The sequence below is a fragment of the Argiope bruennichi genome, chromosome 7 (assembly GCF_947563725.1).
Source record: "Argiope bruennichi chromosome 7, qqArgBrue1.1, whole genome shotgun sequence".
NCBI lineage: Eukaryota > Metazoa > Arthropoda > Arachnida > Araneae > Araneidae > Argiope > Argiope bruennichi.
In genome coordinates this window covers 117,965,274-117,987,115 of record NC_079157.1, presented here as the reverse complement: position 1 = coordinate 117,987,115, position 21,842 = coordinate 117,965,274, and the positions used below count along the sequence as shown (strand labels likewise).

Below are 21,842 nucleotides of genomic sequence, written 5' to 3'. Positions count from 1 at the left end.
ACTTTATTTTAGGTACTTGTTACAAATTTAAATTCTGATAAAGATGAGAAAATAAAACTGTACCCAAATGAGAAATTAAAGTGAATTTTGAATTCAATTGATAGAAAATAATTAATCTTAAAAATTGATAAATTTAAATTATGACATTTATGATTATGCATATGCTATAGATTATTTATGAATAGTAATTAGGCAAGGTGTATTCTTTAGTTTCTTTTAGGATTATAGATGAATATATTTTAGAATTAAGCCATTATGTCTTTAAAATAAAGCATATATTTCAATGAAATTCTTTTTTAACCCTTTGGTCGGAAGTATGCTTCCCACCAAATTTATCAATCTTTGTATGAAATTATGTAGGTTAGCAAAAGTTCTGACAAATTTTTTTTAGTATATCAGAAACTTAGATGCTTCAGTTCTTTATCTCAGACAAAATGATGTCTTGATTTGTTACTTAATTATTAATTAACCAAATTAATTAATCAAATTAAATTTATCTAATAAGCTAAATGAATCCCTTTTCTTATTCTAATTTTAAGCCTGAAAATATTTTAGCATAATATGATTAGAAAAAAATGGCCCTTTAAAGGGTTAACCAGAATCATAAAGGTTAAGATGCTTGAAGTAAGAAATCATCTTTTAAAAGCCTTTACTTTTGAGTTTTTTTTCTTTTTTTTTTTTCTGGATTTACATTGAAATTTTAAAATATCAGAAGAATAAAGATTGCATCTAGATTTCATGTATCATTTTGAAAATAAGCTTTAATAAAAATGCTTCAAAATGATGTGATTTCAATTTTTAATGAATGAGGTAGAGGAGGAGTGCAATTTGAAATTTGTTTTGGAGTTTGGAATAAATATTAACTTGTTAAGCAAAGCAAAAAAAAAAAAAAAAAAAAAAAAAAACACAGGGGGAAAATGATACAATGGAATGTGATTGGGATGGCCAAAGATGTTCATTAAACTTCTTTTAAAAAGACTTTTATTTTTGAACAATATATTAGTTTGTATTTTTTAGTATGGTACTTCATCAATTTTTTTTTTTATTTCTTACAATGCATTGTTCTAGGATTGGTGTTCAATTCATTTTTCTGTCAGGTTTCTTCGCTCTTTAATCATATGTTATAGTTGTAGAAATTTAAATTTTTTCTGTCTTTATTATGTACGTGTTTATTTATTAAAATCATGTGAATAATTTATTATTGACATACCGCTATACAAACTGTAATCCTCCCTCATAAGTCAGCACCTGGGAAATTCTCAATTTTATTTTAAAATGGTATGAGATTAGATATATCTTTTAATATATAAATAATTAAAACTCTTTTTTCCATTTATCTGAATAAAATTTATTAAAATGTAACATTTAGATTTTTATGATTTTCAAGAAAAAATATTTTGTAGATAAGTTTTTAATCTTTTTTCCTATTTACAATAGTAGGAAAAAAGATTAGCAAATTCTGGCTTTTTATTTTCTCTTAATATATATTTTTCTAGCCTGTAATTGCTATTTTTCTCTTAGTGTGGTTGTGGGCATAATATGTGCAAATTCGTGATGCATATTGAAACTTATAATTTTTCACCAACTATTCAATATAATATTGATATATTCTGTATAAATTTAGCTATTGATATGTTGGTAGAGAGATATTGATATTTGTGGATTTTTATAGTCTGTTGCTTTTATCATCCAGCAAACAATAAACATTGCTGGTTGTATTATGTATAATGGAGCATGGCGATCTTGGCGTAATATGAAAATCAAGTAAACCTGAAACCGTAAATATCTACGAGTAACAAAATATCTTCTAAATCAAGTAGCATTTTATGCATTATTATTTCAACTTCAAGGAAACAAGAATTTTGCTTTTTACAAGTTTACAAGTTAATTTAGTTTTGTATTCTTTTAATGCTCAGATTAAAGATTATTTTGAATAGATCTAAAATATTATTTCTGAGCAAATTTAAAATTCTTTTCAGGTAGAAGTGGTCTTGGTAAATCCACACTTATAAACACATTATTTAAAGCTAGTGTAAGTAGAAGAACTTGCGTGAAGGATGAAGCAGATGAAAATGGCATTTATAAAATTCCTAAAACAACGGAAGTAAAATCTGTCAGTCATGGTAAGCTTGTTGAAATTATTTTGTTTAAAGAATTTGTATTATTGAGCATTAAAGGCCTAATAATTTTCATATTAGTACTATATTTATAGATTTCATTTTTATTTAAAATGCAATTATGAATGTGTTTATATATTATATGTAAGCATGAAATAGATTTTTAAAGATGAAACTGGAAAAAAATAAAAGTTATTAAATTCAAGTTGGATACATTTTCCCATTTAATTGAAATGTATTTCTTTTATTGATAATTTCTCTGGACACTTTTTAATTACTACACTGTTTTGCTATTTGAAAATTAACTCTCCTTGTCTTTCCCTAATTTTTTTTTTTCATTGTATGGATGTGTGTTGTGTGTGTTTCATTTATTTACACTTCTTCACATTTCTAACTTTTTGTCTTATAAAATACTCCACAATTCTTAATTTCATATTCTAATCTAATTTCTTTGACCATTGAGTTGGAATAGAAACCTAGTTGCACTGTGGTAAAGTGAAATCAGCAAATTACTAAGGGATTATTAAACACTGGCTGCTTTTAACGATCAGTTGGTTCACCAAGATTAGTGAGTGCTAAAAATGTTTATCAAATATTTTATGTTATTTGTTTTTAGAAGTTTCTTGAGCAAAATATTTTTAACCTTCAAATTTGTTAGATATTCATATTATTTTAGAAATCTTATATTCTATTCATTTTACTACACATTTCTTTTTTTTTTTTTTTTTTTTTTTTTTTTGTGAACTCTTCTAAATTCATAAAGGGTTACACTCTGCTATTTCTAGCCTTTTATCAATGTAACCAAAAAAAAATGTAAATTTTAACATTTTTTTTTCATGTTAATAGTATTTTAAATAAAAATTTAAATCTTTTACAGATTTTTTTCGAATTATACAAATATATCACTTACTTTCCTGCAATTTGTTCTGCTAATAATGATCTGTGTTAAGAGCAGAAGCTTTATTTCTCTATTTTGCACATTTCATTATTTTTTGTATTAATATTGATCATTATTCAGATTATAAAGAATTCTTGTGTTTTTATATTCTTGTTGGAAACTATTCTTAAATATATTATTATTAAATTATTGGTATAATTGAAAAAATAATTTATAGAATTTTAAATTGATGTAAAAAATATTTTTGTACTGTAATATTTTGCAGTTATTGCGGGAAAAATGTTCAAATGTTGCTTAATTTTTCATTCAAAGTCTAATTAAAAATTTGAAAGAAAAAAAAAATCATTCTAAGTGCACAATCTCACCTTCAAAAAGTATATATGTGCCAAATTTGGTGGTCTAAGGTAAATGTCTTAACTTATAAAATGTTAATACATCAACACGCTTTCATCTTTATTGTAAGTAGATGCACGCAGAAAGAAAATGTTGGTTATGTGCAAATTCTTTTTTTAAGTAGAAACACTAAAACTCATTGTAATTAGAATGGCTGCATATATGCATTTAAATATAATGATATAAAATGTTTAAACAAAACATGAACTCTTCCTAGAATTTTTTCCTGTAAAATATGACAGCGACTCTCGACATGTCGAATGCATGTTCAAGTAATTGTTGTCAAGTAAAAGCCATTGTGTTTGATCATAATCACAGGACCAAACTTCTTGTGGAGATGTATAAAATGGAATAGGTTTTCAGCTCACTAATTGCAAATGTTGTTGACTAATTTACTTTAAGTGTAGAATTAAATTACTTTAGGAGCATCAAAAAATATTTGTAACTGCATTAGAATGCAGGTATTAATTTATGAAAATATAAAATTATTTCACCTATTTTGAAATTAAAATTGATAGCTTTAATTTTTTTCTTCTTTTAGGAAATTTTTGCTTCGATTTTGCCATCAATAAAACATTTTTTTTTCTTAAATTTAAATTTATATTTAATTAAAAATACTTCTTTTAATGATATATAATTAAGATAAGTTTCCTTTCCCCCATGGGAAAATTGTGGAATAAATTGCATTTCATGTGATAGTTTTATATCATACAGACTTTATGTACCCTTTATATATATGCTCTTATTATATTCATGTTGATTTTTAATAAAAAAGGTCTACCTGCTTGATAGATAATGACTGAAAACACTTTGTTGCTTTTCTGAAAAATTTTCTATTTTCCTATCAAATTTGAAGTAAATGTTTTGAAAAATATCTTTTAATATAGTTTATGTATCATTGTAACTGAAAAAGTAATCAAACTTTGCTTTCGTAATTGTTATTGCTTTTTTTTTTTTTTTTCTCTAAAATTTTCAAAAATTTCTACAGTGCTTGAAGAGAAAGGTGTTCGGCTGCGGTTGACAGTCACTGATACTCCGGGATTTGGTGATCATATCAATAATGAAAACTGGTAAGATATAAAACAAGATACTGGCAAGATATAAAACAAATACTTTTAATGGTATAGAAAAAAATATAATTTGAATATATTATGAAGTGATGTAGTTATAAAGGAAACAGTTGCGAATTTTTCCATTAATATTTTATATATTTTCTTTACATTATTTGCATCATAATTAATTTTACTAATATTTATATTTTTTATGACAGCTGGAGTTTTAATTTTACTTTAATATTGATATAATTTTCACCCTTTCAGTTTGTATTGTTTTTGTTTGAAATCAGAGACCTGCTTTTTTCCCTTTCTGAATACTTAATAATAGAATTATATTAATTTGCATGATATGATTTTTTAAAATTGAAAATACATTAAATAATTTTTAAGCACCCATCAAAATATTTAAAAATATGTAAATTAAGCAATGCAGTTAGGATAATAACGAAGTTGTTTGGATTCTGTGCAAGCTTCTTTCATGAGGATGTGGATTTTAAATTAACCGAAATTCATGAAATTTGGATAGTATAAATAATACTTTCTGATCTAAAAAGGTAGTAAGCTTAATTATAATGAAGAAAGCTACATAATGCTTCAACATGTCTTGTCGAATAGATCTGAATAGAATTTTTTGAATTGGTGTATTCAAGCTGTTTTTAGCTTTTAGCAGCAGTAGTAGTAATATAACTGTATTTAAAGCATTAAGAAACCAGACCTTCTTATTTTTTTTTTTATCTATAAGCTTTTAATGCACTTAGAAACCTATTACATCATCCACTAATATGATTCATAGATGTAAGGCTACATTGATACTAACTATCTAGTATGTTATATATCTTATTAACTGTAAAATAGTTGAAATCAAGATTTTCTTATTTTTTTATATGAATAGCTAGCTATGTGCTTAATTTAATCATAAATTTTCCTTTTTTAACTAAACATTTCTTTCTTTAGTTGGTTGCCAATATTAGATTATATCAATCAACAGTATGAAAAATACCTCAGTGAAGAACAAAGTGTTGCCAGAAAAAAGTATATACCTGATACCAGAGTTCATTGCTGCTTGTATTTCATTCCTCCTACTGGTCACTCGTAAGTTCATTTTCTTGATATATTGTGTTTTCTTATGTTCTAATCACATTGTTAATATACATTCAGCTGCTTTTACTGCAAACTAGCTGTAGCTAAAAAGTTTAACTTTCAGAATTTTTTTTATAGAAAATTTTTATTTGAGAAAAAAAGTTTTATGTTCACTAAAAGAAAACTTTAATCCATTTGTATGAAATGTTCAATTGGGTTTTAAATTCTCAAACACTGACTTGACAATTTTATATTTATATTATATATATAGTTATCACTTGTTTTTAGTTATCTAAAAATATGCTTTAATTGTAATTTACTAAGCTTGGTATTTTTCTATGCGAAGTTTTGTTTTAAAATAATGTAAGAAGCAAACATGCACTTCAGAAATGTTGAAGCATTTTTTTAAACAATTCTTTTAATTTATTGATGGTTTTACTTCTTGGTAAATTGTATGTATGCATGCATGTTTCTCATTCAGTTTTAATTTTGTTAAAAAATTTAAAATATGTCTTCAATATTCATATTGAGAAATTAGTGAAAGAAATTTTTTTTTTTTAAAACAAGAAGCCATCCTCCTTACACTGATACATTATTGCTTTAACATACACATGGTCTAGATAGTCAATTCATATAGCCTTTTAATCATGATATTGAAAATTTTAAAAATAATTTTAAAAAATGTAATGTACTGTAATGTATGCAATTTCTATTATTTTTAGCTGTATTTTTTCAGTATTTATAAATTTGAAGAACTGTATAATATTTACATATATCACATTTATTCAAATTGTATATGATATTTAAAATTTATTTGTTTTTAGTTTGACTCCACTTGATGTAGAGTTCATGAAGAAGTTAGACAAAATTGTAAATATAGTTCCTGTTATTGCCAAGGCAGATACTCTGACTGTAGAGGAGAGGATATCATTTAAACAAAGAGTAAGTTGGAAAATAATTTAAAGAAATCCTGAATCCTACATTGATTCCAGTATTGTTTTGATTTGTTGTATAATTTATTTGGGAATACAGAGCTTGAAAAATGAAATCTTTATATTGACTTTTTATTTCATTTCCAGATCAAACAGGATTTAGAAAAGAATGGTATTAATATTTATCCTATTAATGATTTGGAAGAAGAACCAGAAGATGTTGTAGCTAATAATAAAATTAGGGTATGTGATGTCATTTATTGTTTCTTGTTCATGTATATTTATGTATGACTAATTTTTATATTTAATATTATAGTAACAAGTCAGATAATAAAGTATGGTAGAAATTTACACATAGGGAAAAAAAAAAAAAAAAAATCTAAAAGCTTGTACATTTAACCATGTTGCAAATTAATGTTAACTTCTAATTTTACTAAGTAGGATATATGGCATTGTTCAGTGTTTTGAGTATAAAAAAATAGTAGGATATTAGAAAAGAATTATATTATATAAATTCATAATCTTAATATTATTTCATTGATGGAATATCTGCCTTTAATGAAAGCTTGATCATCTAATCAGGTGGTTTTCTTGACTGTTAAATAGTTATGCTTGTTAAATAATCATGCAGCTTGTATGAATGTTTAAAATTCACCCTTTGTTGTTTTATATGACTACAAATCAGAATTTAATGGTAATTGATAATTTTGCAAAAGTAAATTATCTTTTTTTTAAAAAATATCTGCTTTTGAAATAAAATATTATGCTATTCTGAGTTGTATATAGATGACCAAAGTTAACAGGAAAAAAAATGTGCAGCTTAGAAAAAATTAAAAATAATTATACTACTATGCATATTAGATTTAAAAAAATGTGCAGCTTAGAAAAAATTAAAAATAATTATACTACTATGCATATTAGATTTAAAAAAATATAATGGGGCTTCCAAAACTTAAATGTAATTAGAAAGACACTTAATTTCCAATTGCTTAGTAAGAAAAATATCAAAAATAATTTAAAAAGAACTGTCAGAATTTTTCAACTAATAAGTTTTGTGAAAGATACTAGTTCTTAATTTTTCCTTAATCAAAATGGCACACTCCTCCAAAAAAAGTTATAGTAATTAAAAAATTGAAGTGAAACCTAAAATTTGTGATTTTAAAAAATTTAAAGCAAATGTCCCTTATTGCTTCATTAAAAGTATCAATTTGGAGCTGATGGAGGAAAATATTACAATAAACAAAATTTTTCAAATGAAATAAAATCATTTAATGCAATGCTCTTGAATTGAGAAATATATTTTAAAAAGTGTACAACATTAAGTTGGTGGCAAGTGAAAATTTACTTTGGAATTAATGTATCAAAAGAAAGCAGACTTTGTCCAGATTAGTTTTAACAATAGAAAAAGAGAATGTAATTAAAATATTTTACGAAATATTGAGTTTAGATTTTTATTTTAAAGTAAATAGATATTGTTGCAAACCATTAAAAAATATTTAAAAAATTAGATAAAATTAGGGGGAAATTTAATAGCAAATTTGTTGTCATTTAAAGGGTTTCTTTTTTTGAAATTTTAAAATGGTGTAAAAATTATTTTTGTGAGGTAAATACCCTAAATGCTTAATTTCAATAAATTTGTGGACTTTGAGCTGCGGGCAGCACTTTTTCAAAAAGAAGAGCACATTTTCATCTAGAAAGTGTGGATTTATGTAAAGGATATACATAGACAATTTATTTCATACAAAATGATTTTGATCTTGTAAATGAAAGAAGGTAATAGAAGAACCTATATAGAACAGATAGCATCTTAGTAAGCTTGACCTGTTTTTAATTGCCTACAATCTATGATAGTTGGATGGAAAATGTAAATAAAGATCTGAATTAACAAACAATTAAATTTTGGATTTTCTTAGAAACTTGCATAAAAACAATCACATTTGAATAGAAAAACTCTTAAAATGTGATACCACTTTCATCAAAATATTGAACTTAAAAGCAAATGACAAGTGCTTAGGCGTTGACAAAATGCAAATTCAAATTCTCAACAAAATCTTGAACTGCAATATCCCAAATAAGCCATGATCCGTCAAATTTATCAAAAACGTTTCCATTCTATCGGCTTTTGAATCAACCTACAATAAATCTATTGATTCTCAATTTCTAGAGAAAATTAACCTTTTATTTACAATACACCACTGAAATAGATGAACATGAAGTAAGACTTGCGAGGTTCCGTCCTGATTTCAATTTCTTGTCTGCTTTCAACATAAGATTTTTAGAAGCTCTTTAAATATTTTTTATTTAAATGTTATTTAATTAGTCAATTGTATTTCAGGAAATGATCCCATTTGCTGTTGTGGGTAGCAATGTGCAGCATCAGATTAATGGACGCACAATTTATGGTAGAAAGACCCAATGGGGTACAGTAGAAGTAGAGAACAGAGCACATTGCGAATTTCCTGATCTCAGAGACATGCTCATTAGGTATATGCATTTTATACAATGCTTTGTATAATTTTTTGCATTTTGATTGATTATTGTAAACTGAAAACAATTGAATGATTGTATGGAAAGAAAATTCAGTTTACCTTTGAAGAAAACATTGTTCCATAGAAACTTACACTTTTGACATAATTTACTGAAATTTAAAATTAATTTTTTAAAAAGGTTATTTTTTTAAGTAAATTTTTTAATATCCAATTTCATTATTTTTTTCGTTTTTTAAATGTTATTATGCAGGTTCTAATTTAAAACTAGAAGAATTATCTCTTTTCATTGGTTTATAATTCTTTTTCTAATCAGTTTAAAATTTTTCTGTGTTGATCCCAAACAAAAAATGCAGATCTAAAAGAAATTTTACTACTTTGCTCATTTGGCTACAAGCCAAACTAGAAAGTCAAATTATGGGAAATATATCATTTAAATTCTTTATAATTATATATTAAAACTTTATAATTTCATTATCCCCCTATTTCCTTCTTAATTATTAGTTTCAATTTTTATTTTAAAATATCTTCCTAAAAAAATTAAACATGCCAAATTCACATTTTTACTTGAATTTTATAATTTTTTGCTATTGATTACTCCAACATACATCCTATCACTTATATTGCCACAAAACTTCTGTTAATTTGGAATAATTCAGAATATTTATATAATTCTCATATTTGTGTACTCGCATTTTGGACGCCTGCGCTAAGAGTTTATTTTACTTCACTATTTCATTTTTTACTATTCTAACATTTTGAAAATTGTTATCTTAAGTTTTTAAGTGAGGGAATTTTCCAATAATTACTATATTTTCTACTGTTAACAATGGAAAATCCAAAAAGGCATTTTGATAGTCATTTTTACTGAACTTTCCCCAAGAATTTGCTGAGAACATGTTCATATATAAAGGTATTCAAAATGTGGAATTACAAACAAGATAAGAAGAGTTTTTTTTTTTTTTTGTCAAACTATCTACTATTTTGTAAATTATCTTTAGTAATAGTATCTTGTATGGTATTTTTTTTTATCTATCAGCCTCATAAATATTTTTATAAGAGAATAAATAATATTTGATTACCTACCATCTAAGACATCATTTGTATCACCTTATGATACGTTTGCTATAAATAAAATTTGAAAAATAGTTAGTATATATTTCACAAATATACATTTCAAAACATTTTTTTTATAATTAGGAAATTAATTCATGGTTAGTTATTATTTCTTTATTACTGACTATTATAATTTTTCTTCTAGGACTCATATGCAAGATTTGGTTGATGTTACAAGGCTAGTACACTATGAAAATTTCAGACATCAGAAGTTGCGTTCTCAGGATCATCGTCATCTAAATGGTGGACTGAATGGCCAAGTTGTGGACATAGAAAATCTGAATGAAAGTAGCTTATAACTTGTGTTTTGTAAACTACTTATATTGGGTATTTCTCTCATGTTTAATGATAGTCATTCTGAACAATAGATTTCCTATCTTTTCCCGCTATCTCAAGAATGTGTACATTGACTATATCTTCATGCACCTGCATAAACTTACTTGTATATAAGTCATTAACTTTCAAAAAATTGATTGCATACTTCCTAACAGTATTTTAAAACTTTTGTGTGTGTTCTGATCTTCCGCTGTCCTCTTACTATCAAACAACACTATTTGCAATGTTTAAAGTATTTAGGATAGTGTTGTTTAATATTAAGCAGGTGTAACAATAATTAATAATCATTCTTACAGTAGTTAGATTGCTTGAAATAAAGCAGTCGCCTCTGTTCACGTGACTTATTATTGAATCAAAAGATTTGAAAGTAATATTTTTAGATAGTGAAGCAGTACATAAAAACACTGCCAAATCATAATAGACATTATTTATCACTCAGTAAAATTCTCATAAAAAGAAACATTGTCATATTTTTATTCTTGTAATAGATGCATTTTGAGTGAGAAGTCTCTTTTATAATAAGATACATTTACTCATTCACTAAATGATATCTTCAGTACTTAAAATATAAATTGGATATTACTAGGAAAGTGCCTATCTATACAAACGAGAATGTGCATTTATTTTTAGAATCCTGTCAGACACATTTAAGTGTTTGTAAAATGACGAAATATTTAACTTTTTATGCTTTGTGTTATCACTTTGAAGTTTTGTGTATTTACTTGTAGCTTGACATATTGTATGTGATATGAACTTTTTAATGCATTTTTTTTTTATTTCTTAGTGCCATTTATTATTTTTGCAATTTTATTTAAGCTACATTCCTTTGATGAATCTCATTGCATTTTTATTAATTTTTTATACTGATTTCCTACCTAAAGTATGAATTGTCTGTAAGTATCCAAAAAGATGTTTATTGTATTTAAATAACTTCAGATTGTTTTACATTAAATTTTTTTTTAAGCGATTTTTTCCCCCTTTCCTGTTGATGTATATTAAGCATTTTTATCATATTAATTTTCTAACTTTTAATTGCAGGTTTGCAAAAATTTAAGGATAAAATGTACAAAATGAATTGCTTGTTTAATGGGGCCTTTGATTTTTTTAGATCAAATCTTTGTGCCTGTTTGTTTTCAAATTTTTAATTGTATTTCTTCTATTGATACATTTTTAGCCTTGATAATTTGTAAAACAGGAGTGTTGATATATTTTTGAAAACTTAGTAAAAAGCTAGAAATATGGCTATTACATATCTCTTAATACATGTATACAGAATATTTTATTTTTTTGAATTGGATCTATATAACTCTAAACTTAAATTTTTATTCTTTGAACTGTTAAAAGTAAAAATTTTAAATTAACGTTAAGGATTGATGAAATACAAAGGGAATGTAATATCCATGCTCAAAAATGTGTTTTGATAAAAGTTTTCTAAATAATTTGTTGTATGGTATAATTATTTCATTTTGTACTTGAAATTCTTTCATTATACATTAATTATTCCAAAAAAAAAAAAAAAAAAAAACATTAATCCAACTGCCATCTTAGTGCTAAACATTTTCTCACAATTTGTTGTTGTTCGAAATATTTATAGATGAATGTTTTCTGAGCTAAAAATTACATATAGTTATTTTCCTATAAATAATAGATTTTCTGCTTACTTGAAAATGTAAAGCTAAAAGCAATAACTTTTCCAAGTAAATATTGTCTTTAATTGAAATTGTCAAAATTTAGGAGACTTTGCAAACATTTATTAAGAAACCTAAGTAGATAAACCTGCAAAAATTATTACAATGAGTTGATTACCTCCTACCTGATTTTATATAAGCACATCAAAATGGCGCCTAATTTCATACCATTTTCTGTAGCACAGTATCATGAATAAGTAGATATTAGGTCATGCAAGATTTCAATTAACGTCTATTTTTGATATATAACTTCACAGATAAGAAGCAAATATTGTATCATTTTCAAGAATTTTTACAATTGGAGAGGGGGATGATTTAGATACTTTATATGTTGCTGAAAAATATGGTATAATATTTGCTTACATGTGTAATGGGGGAAAAAAACAACTGAATTATCAGAGACATAGTTGTACTTTATTTTCAAACAATTCAAAAAAATGTCAATAAAATTTCAAAATCTGTAACACAGATTAAACAGTTTTAAAAATTTAGCAATGCTACAGAGGCACAGAAAAATGGAATGCTATTTCAATAAAGAAAACATTCAAAATTCTACTCAACAGTAGAATGCAAAACATTCATCCTTTGCAAGTCTTGAAACTAAGGTTAATAGCAGACCTTATAAATGAAAAGCATTATTGACACATATTATGAGCATAAGAGCAAATGTTTCATAAAATAACTGAAAGTATTAAAAAAAATTTAGTCGCATTTGATGACTAGATATTACAATGTGCAATTTTTATAAAATGTGATTAATGACTGACTCAATTATAGATGTTGAATGAAATTTTGATTTGATGATCATGAATGGATTTTTGAATTTCAGCTACATTTCTTTAATACAAATAATTATAAAAAGCTATTTTCTTTTTGTATGAAGTTTTTGTAAAAATATTTGAAATTTATTAATTTTTTTTGTAATACAGGATTAATTTAATCGTTCAAACTATAGAATTACATTTATATCATAACATTTTAAACTAATAATGGCACTCTACCAATGGTTTACTTATATATATCTTTCAGAATAGAAAATTATTAGCTTTGGTGCATATGAAAAAATATAGCTTTTAAAATCTGCAATAATCTTATTTCCAATCTTTTTCACATAGGAAATCGTACATATAAACTGCATAAAACAAATTACACTATAGTCGATGTAAATATTCTGATAACAAGTATACACAATTTCTTAGCATCACTAAAACATGAGCATCTAAAACAAAAGTTCTAAATTCAAAATATTAAACAAAAAAGAAATACTATAACAATATTATCAGCAGTTAACAAATAAAATCAACAATGAATAAGAAATCTACAATAAAATATCTAACTTTTCTGTACACTTCATAATTTACTGAGTTCAATGCACTTTGAGAATGGATTTTGAGGCTATCCTTTTAATGGCAAGATCCACTCCACAAAATACACAGAATTTTCTCTCACCCATTTGGCTTCAAAAGTAAGCATTAGTATATCAATAGTACATTGCATAAATTCTCAACATATTCCATTACAAATTATATTTGAACTGCATGCCTTTACATAACTCTTCACTGTTTTTTCAATGTTACAGAACCAAATATATATAATAATTATAGAAGTCTTTAATCAGATTGTAGTATATATATATTTTACTTTTGTAAATAATAGGAAAGAGATATTTATATGAAAATATTTCGCAAGGCATCACAAACTGTTTCATCAAAAAAAAATTTTTTTTTTAAATATAAATTAACATATGATATTTAAATAAATCTTTTGTAATCAAAGTGCAAAAATAAATACCCTGTTATACTATAATTTATAAAATTTGTACATTTCATTTAAGGCAAGTTTAGAACAAAATTCTATTCAAAATAATTAATCTAATTAATGTATATATATTATGCTATATTATATATGTATATATTAAAATTTATTTTAGATTAGCACTCATTTTAACATTTTATAGAATATTTATATCTTGTATGGAGTTAAAAAATATTTCTTTCAACAATATTATTATTATGAAGCACACTTATACTCTAAACTCTTGTAGCTAGTTTTGTGTTAAAAAAAATTATGGACATGTCATAAGTACAGATGATTAAGAAATTCTGACAATATTTTTACACAATTTAATAACATAATTATAAGTTTACAATTAACTTTCATTCACAACAGATATAGTTGCAAACACAACCATAAAATCAAAATCTGTGAATCACAGATCTGATTCACAAGCCACCTTTCAGTAGCAGGGAAAATAGGAACTAAAAGCTTTTAATGTAATTTCTTCAGTAAAATGCAACAATATTTGAAAAGAATTGCACATACTAAGGAATTAAATCAACACTATATAATATTTTTAAACATAAAAAATCATGATCAATAATTTTCACATGCATAATTTTATATACATCAACACATAAGATTACTATTGGCACAAAATAATTTCGAAAATAAAAATAACTATGGTAAAAAAATTAAAGAATCAAATTATTTTAAATTAATTTTAAACATGGCTATGATAACCTTACTTGAAATATATTTAAGCACAAAGTTAATAATATTTTTAAAAAGATACTTATTTTAAAATGATCCAATGTATCAAAAGAAACAAGAAGCAAAAGGTATACATATATTTTGAAATAAGAATGTCATAAAAAATAACCTTTACATGAAAAACTGATTTTGCGAGGCTAAAATCATAATTTGTGTGAACTTATTCTAAATTTTGTTTGAATTGAGCACATAATTAAAATGCAAAACTTCACATTAGTTTATATGCAACTATCAAGTCATAATTCATACATATTTTGCAATATAAAGATTGCTCCAAATATATAAACAATATACTTGCTATAATGTGTAAATCTTTTAAATTTCTAGTTGTATGTAATAAGTCCTCTCCTTTCTAATATACGTTTTAAACTATTATCAGTAAATTCAAAATTTCTAATTGCCCAAATTCTTTTCATATAAAACATAATTCTGGGTCATTTTAATTCATTACTTTTCAATCGGTTAAAAATCATGAGCAACAATGTTTAAATCATACAATTCAAAGTTTTGTATGGATAACTTTACAAATAATTAAAGAGAGAAACCACATTTCAGTTTATAACAAAATTATAAAGACTATTTGTATTTTTTTTTTGGGGGGGGGAGGAGGGATGGCTGCTTACAATTTTTTTTTAGAAAAAATGTATGAGTATTTCGATTTTACTATAAAATTAAAAAATATATATATATTTTACATTAACAGAATAAGCATCAAAAAGTCCCACATGTTCAAATCTAAAACTATATTTTATCAGTGTGCTTTTAGTTTTTACAGGCTAATAAATCATTTTTTGCAACTGTGTCACTATATCCTTACTATAAGTTTTATATTAGCAGTATTCAGAATTGTGTTTTTGTTTTAAAACAAAATTTCTAATTTTGAAATGGATACAGTATTCCAATTTTTCTTTATTACTTTAAAGGAAAAGGAATTAGAATTTAATACAAGTTTTTGGATCATCTTATGAAAAATAAACAATACATCTTATCGGAAAAATATTTTTAAATTAATAATTATGTATTTAAAGATTCTATGATTTAAAAATATTTTTAAATTTAAATGATAATTTTTTATTTATATCTGGAAGAACTCCACCAATATGTTAATAATTTTCAGCTGATTAACAGAAGTTTATTTAGTTTTATAGATGACAATTATTATTTATAATTGTAATTAAATCACAAGAAAAAAATTAGAGAACAAGCTTACATTTTTAATCACTATTTCATGAAGATTGAAAATATTTGTAAAATAATCAACAATTTGACAGGAGTATTATGAGAATGTCAATATTTTATAATTCTTGACATAAATAAATGAATTAAATTATGTCTAAGACTTCATAATTAAAAATAAATTCTTTTGCAAGATTTAAATTTAAAGGCATAAAATAGTAAACACTATTCCTATTTTGAATAATAAATGCCCAAAAGCTATTAAAAACATTTCTATGACATATACACAAAAAATTATTATTCCAAAAAATGTAAGAGCCCAGAAAACCTTTTTAAATGATGATCCAAGAAATTGCACTATTAGTTTGTTATGCATTATTTAATGCTATTTTCCTGATAAGACTAACTTATTTAAAGAAGTTAACACACAAGATTTATAAATAAAAATTTGAAGTGATAAATGCATAATACAAACACATAAATCAAAAGCATCAGTTTTAAAAATATGCCATTTTTAAAAATTAATTTAAAAAAAACTGAGGATTTTTTTAACAATTAAATTTTATCCACATTACATCCTAATGCTTGTAATACTAATCTTTAGATTAATAATTAACATATTTGCAACCTAACAAACAATTTCAATTATGAGAAACAAGCATTGCTACAACAATAGCATAATAAAGCACTTACTACCAAGTAGATATGTCGCTATAATAACAATAAAACAACAGCATCAGGCATGCAGAAAGGTACAATCTTACTGATATTGCAATCATACACAACTTGAACAGTACTTACATATTTGTCTATAAGCATTTATTTCTTGATATTTTAATGAAAGTAATATAGTGACTAGCATTTGGCTATGCAAAATAGGGGCCAGAGAATGAATCGTTATTTTGCCCCTCTTATATGGAATAAACCATCATAATAGTTTTTTGGGTTGGAAAACCGTAAACACATAAAGTGTTTATGTAAATATCAAATAATAAAAAGCTAAAAATACTAAAAATAATTTTTCGTATTAAAAGCCAACAGTATCCTGGCATGTTCAAGCTTTAAAATTCTTCAACAAGAATTTTGTTTTTAATAATGTAATTATTCATATATCCAGGCCTCTATTAATAACATGCAAAGAGGGAAATCAATCAAGCAATATGTTCCAATACTTAAGATATGTAAAATTTTAAACATAAAAAGTAATTTTTAAAAGAAAATTGTAATTTTAAATAAAACAAAAAATAATATTTGGAAATTGAAAATTCGAATTTTATGAAAGCTTCATTAACTTCCTCGGTTATTTTAAACAAAGCTCTGCATTAGCAAAGCAGTATTTTTTCATGTTTAGACAAAAAAGTTTATGAGATCTATTCTATAAATTCCTTTTTCCAGAAAAGCGATTTACACGATAAAGATGATAAGTGCATTCAATTTATGAAAGATTTAGTCCACTTATAAAATAGTCTCAGACACTCAAATAGTCTTAGTTTTAGACAATCAATTAGTCTTATTCTTAGACAGTCAAAAATTAATAGTTTCATTAATTGAACAATGGAAGTTCAAGTAAAAATACTATGCAAAATTAAAACAGATTAATATAAGCTAGATAAATTCCTTTCAAATAACAAATCTATAAGTTGCATTTGTAATTCAAAGGAATTTTGAATATAATTAAGCATGTTGAAATTTTTTAACAGAGATCTGCTGCAATTAATAAAAGAGAATAATATTCATGAGAAAAGATAGACTTTTTAAAAATAAATCTAAAGATTATTATTTGATTTTGCTCATTTTATGTTTTTAATAAATATAAAAAAAATCGTGTTGTTTTCAAAACTTAAAAGGAAGAATTAATGAACTTACAATCTAACTTCGAGATATGTGAAACGTACAAATTTATCCCTGATTAAAAATTTCTCAGTGTTTTATTTAAAAATTAACTTTTGTCATGCAACCTCATTTGTTCGGACTCTGTATCATTTTCAGGCATGTTCAGCATTTGCATGAAGGTAGGAGGGGCTTCCATGGTGGTGGAGCTGGGATGGGAAGTAGATGATGGTGGACTGAAGGTACTTCCCGGCAGAGAGGGTGGAGCTTGCATGATGACACTTGGCTGTTGGTTGATGCGAGTTGAATCAACTGGCTGTGGCTCTGTGTTTCTGTGAGAATACATCAACTGTCCATACAGCTTTTCTGATAAAGAAAAAAATATACAGATAAAATTATTAGTTTAAAATATTAATGATAAATGTTGAATAATTATCAAATTTTAATACAATGCAAAATTTTAGAAATTAAAAAAAATTATTAAGCTAAATATTAGTTTACAAATACCTTAGATCATGAAAAATTAGGTCCATGAACAAATTCTCAAAAAATAAATACATAAATAAAAATAATATAATAATCCCCGACTTTCTCGCCATATCCTAACTGCATCTTTAACTCTCTTCCATAAAAGTAGGAAAATAATAATAATAATAAAAATAAATAAATAATAGTTTTTTTTAAACACGAATTGAAAGTAAACTACTTTCTTTTTGAATATGTGTGTGCGTTTGGAAGGAGAGGCGGGGGGTCTCATGAGTATGGAGACTGATGAAGAACTTTCAACTCCAATTCTTATAGTTTTGCTACATTCATTTGTGCAATGTGTGGTCTAGGGTTATCATATATAAGTAAATCTATTGACCAATATCTGCTTATTATTATTATTATTTTTAAGTTTTTGCATCAACTGGTTGCAATATACTTCTGCTATGATCAATGAGTCAGGTTTCATGAAATCATAATGGATATCACCTGCATTAGACTACTATACATTCACCATCAGCTTCTTTTGATATTATATTTTTATCCCTGTCCAATCACTGTGCTGAACATTTGAGATTGTTATATTGGACTCATTTATCATTACAAGAGATAATTCGATTAAAAATGAATTAGATTAGTGATGAGAAACAGTCGAAATAAAGTTTGTCATTGCTGACCTTCGATTCTGGATGATTGTATAGCTCATTTGCAAAGTTTAAGTTATCTCTATGAAATTTGACAAACTAATTGGACACTAAAGCCAAATACAATATAAATGTTTCGTGTAGTCTGTGATGCCATACTTTCACTTAAGAACTTCAATAGTAGGAATTTTCAACAAAATATAATCTTTTAAAGCTTTTTTAATATTTTTTTAAGAACTAACAAATATTTCTTTAAACAGGCAAGATGTATAATCCCCCTCCCCAAAAAAAACAGTAAAATATTGAGTCAATGTCAAATAATAAACTGATAAAGTTTAGAATGTTATTATCTATTATAAATAATATTGTATTTAATATTTATTATTAATATATAGAGAGATAATATAATATATATAGAGAGAGTTAAAGATTATCAGGAGTAAAGAAATATAATGTTCTTTGTCCAAAATTATTAATATATTGTAATAAAAAACTATTTTTACATCAAATTATAATTTTAAAAAATTAGCTTTCCTCAGATACCAAATATATTACCACATAATAATTTATTATTTTTTATAATTCAATTTATTATTGATAATTTTTATTATTAATTTATCACATCTATTACTATTGCAAGCTTTTGCAAATGTTGTTATTCTCTTTGGATATTTTCATTTTTGTTTTTATTTCATAGCACAGTGGAAGCTATATTATTTACATTGATTCTTTAAGTGTTTTACAGTCTTTAAAATCGCTCCAAAATCATGCTCATCCAAATATTTTAAAGATTTTAGACCTATTTTATAAAATTATCTCTCGTGGCTTTACAGTCTTATTCTGTTGGATACCATCCCATGTGGGAATATGTGGGAATGAGCAGGCTGATAAGAGTGCCAAATCCGCAACTCATTTTTTGGAAACACCCATACCTGCATGTGATTTGAAGAAACAGGCAAAAATATGTCTTTACAAAAACTGGCAAACTCAGTGGGATTCAGAAACTCTAAACAAACTTCATACTTGCAAGCCTATCATAGAAAACTGGCCTTCTTTGAATTATCGAAAACATGTCACAGTTTTAACTCGTCTGAGAATCGGTCACACTAGATTCACACATAGACATCTGTTATTAAATGAACAATTGCCAACATGCCCACATTGTGACTGTGGAATAACAGTTTATCATATCCTTGTTGAATGCTCTTATTTTAATGTGCAGCGCTTATTTTACTTCAAAACAACAGCGGTGACTTTGCCCTTGTTGCTTGGTAGAGATCCACATGAGAACCTTTTTGTCCTTTTAAAATCTATAGGTTTTTATTCCTTAATTTGAACTTACCATCTTGGCTTAGTTTTGACTTTTTGTAATTTATCATCGTTTTACCAATGATTTTTTTTTTATCACTTTTATAGAAACTGATTTTATTTAACTTTTAATTAGAAATAAACTTGTTTGGCGCAGTATAACCTTCATATTGGTTCTTGTGCCATAAAACATCAAACCAAAAACCATAGCACAGGTACTGTTAAACATACAAATGTAGATAATTTATCTTAAATACCGTCTTCTAAAACTACTGCAATTTCTTTAACATAGCAACTGAATTCTGCCTCATATTTTAGAATTTTCAAATTCTTAAAGTATCCAATTGGCATATTGTATATCTTTTTAATAAATGTCTTTCAGCTTGAGCTTATTGAATAATATTTCATTTTACTTGATAAAATTGTGAAGTTTTTATTGAATTACTATACATTTTATAGTATTAGTCTCAAAGTCATACATTTTAAATTACTTCAGCAAATGCTTTTTTCTATTTTTGGTGAACTGTAGATTTTTAGACTTTCATTATTTGTAGAATAATTTTAACAATAAGTTTTGAATATATTCATTAAATATTAAAGAAAATTCAAATATCAAGACACCTAAAATAATAAGTTATAAATAAAGAATACACATCTTTATAAAATCAAAAATATTTTCAAAAATAAATGAATAAAAAAATAAATATTTCCAAAAAAATTTGGCCTTTTCTCATATGCATTGGCATTTCATTATATATATGTTACAATGTTCTCCATAAAAATTTACTTGAACGTTATTTGAATTTTTTTTAACTACTGAATTCTGTTTTAATTTTTAAAATTATCTTTTCTAAAAATTATTCCCTTCTTAAATTAAAATCCTATCTCTTAAAATTGGCAATATCATTTTAGAAATGGAAACACTAAATTCAATAATTTTTTTCCCAACATAATAAGATCATTAATAATTTCCTTTGGCAACAACTTTTTGGAGAATTTAATTTAGTTTAATTGCATAAATGCTCCAGTTTGAGGCAACTTATGACTGCAGGATCACACCAAATGCTTTATAAAAACTATTTAAAAACAATATGATGAATTTAACCTCATTTAAAATGTCTACAGATAAATGCAATTCTGTTCTTATAAAATAATAATAATAAAAGAGAAAAAAGAAAATGAACAATCTTTAAAAAAATTCTACAAAAATGGTCAACATAAAAAACTAAAAGCTCAAAATAATTCTAAAGAAATAAATTTTTAAAAATTAACTATGATTATTAAAAGTCAATTAAAAAAAATACTTATAAATATGGTTTTACAACAGAAACATGCACATAAAAAAAGAGCAAGAATTAATCTATTGAAATTAATTCTGACTTATTTTTTAATTGTGGCATTCAATATTAGTTTCTACACAGATATTCCTATAGTGCAGAATAGACTGCTCTTCATCTTTATCACATACCATCAAAATACAGCAAGTTTCAAAATAGAGTATACACCAATCACTCTCTTCTTTAAAGGTGTAAAAAATATTACACAAATTTACCATTTAATCTTAATATTTACATAAATGTTAAAGTATATATTAAGAAGTATATTGGGCTAAAAAATGAAAAACACAAAGTCTTCAGAATATTTCAATTTTTTAATTTTCTTTCGGTAAACAAAAAATTAAATTGACATCTAAAGAATCTGTCAGTTAATCACCACTTTTTCTGATGGTTTTCTGTAAAGCATTCTG

The 21,842-nt window shown here is 25.0% G+C and overlaps 2 protein-coding genes across 4 annotated transcripts in view; one reads left to right on the top strand and one right to left on the bottom strand.

Moving 5' to 3' along the window:
* LOC129975923 (septin-9-like) overlaps positions 1-11,790 on the top strand; it is a 130,675-nt gene extending 118,885 nt beyond the window's left edge. For 2 of the 3 annotated variants that reach the window (XM_056089213.1, XM_056089214.1), the window contains 7 exons: positions 1,980-2,123; positions 4,397-4,478; positions 5,418-5,555; positions 6,368-6,485; positions 6,623-6,718; positions 8,811-8,959; positions 10,223-11,789. In XM_056089213.1, coding sequence (XP_055945188.1) covers positions 1,980-2,123; positions 4,397-4,478; positions 5,418-5,555; positions 6,368-6,485; positions 6,623-6,718; positions 8,811-8,959; positions 10,223-10,376 — 881 coding nt within the window. In that variant the 3' untranslated portion in view covers positions 10,377-11,789. Of the gene's footprint in view, positions 1-1,979; positions 2,124-4,396; positions 4,479-5,417; positions 5,556-6,367; positions 6,486-6,622; positions 6,719-8,810; positions 8,960-10,222 lie in introns of all 3 variants that reach the window. The other variant, XM_056089212.1, reaches the window with a different exon arrangement.
* Positions 11,791-12,493: 703 nt separating this feature from the next.
* Positions 12,494-21,842, bottom strand: part of LOC129976736 (forkhead box protein K1-like) — a 69,715-nt gene continuing 60,366 nt past the window's right edge. Inside the window, exon 7 of the mRNA XM_056090455.1 lies at positions 12,494-18,023. Within this exon, the coding sequence (XP_055946430.1) occupies positions 17,767-18,023 (257 nt within the window). The 3' untranslated portion in view covers positions 12,494-17,766. The remainder of the gene's footprint in view (positions 18,024-21,842) is intronic.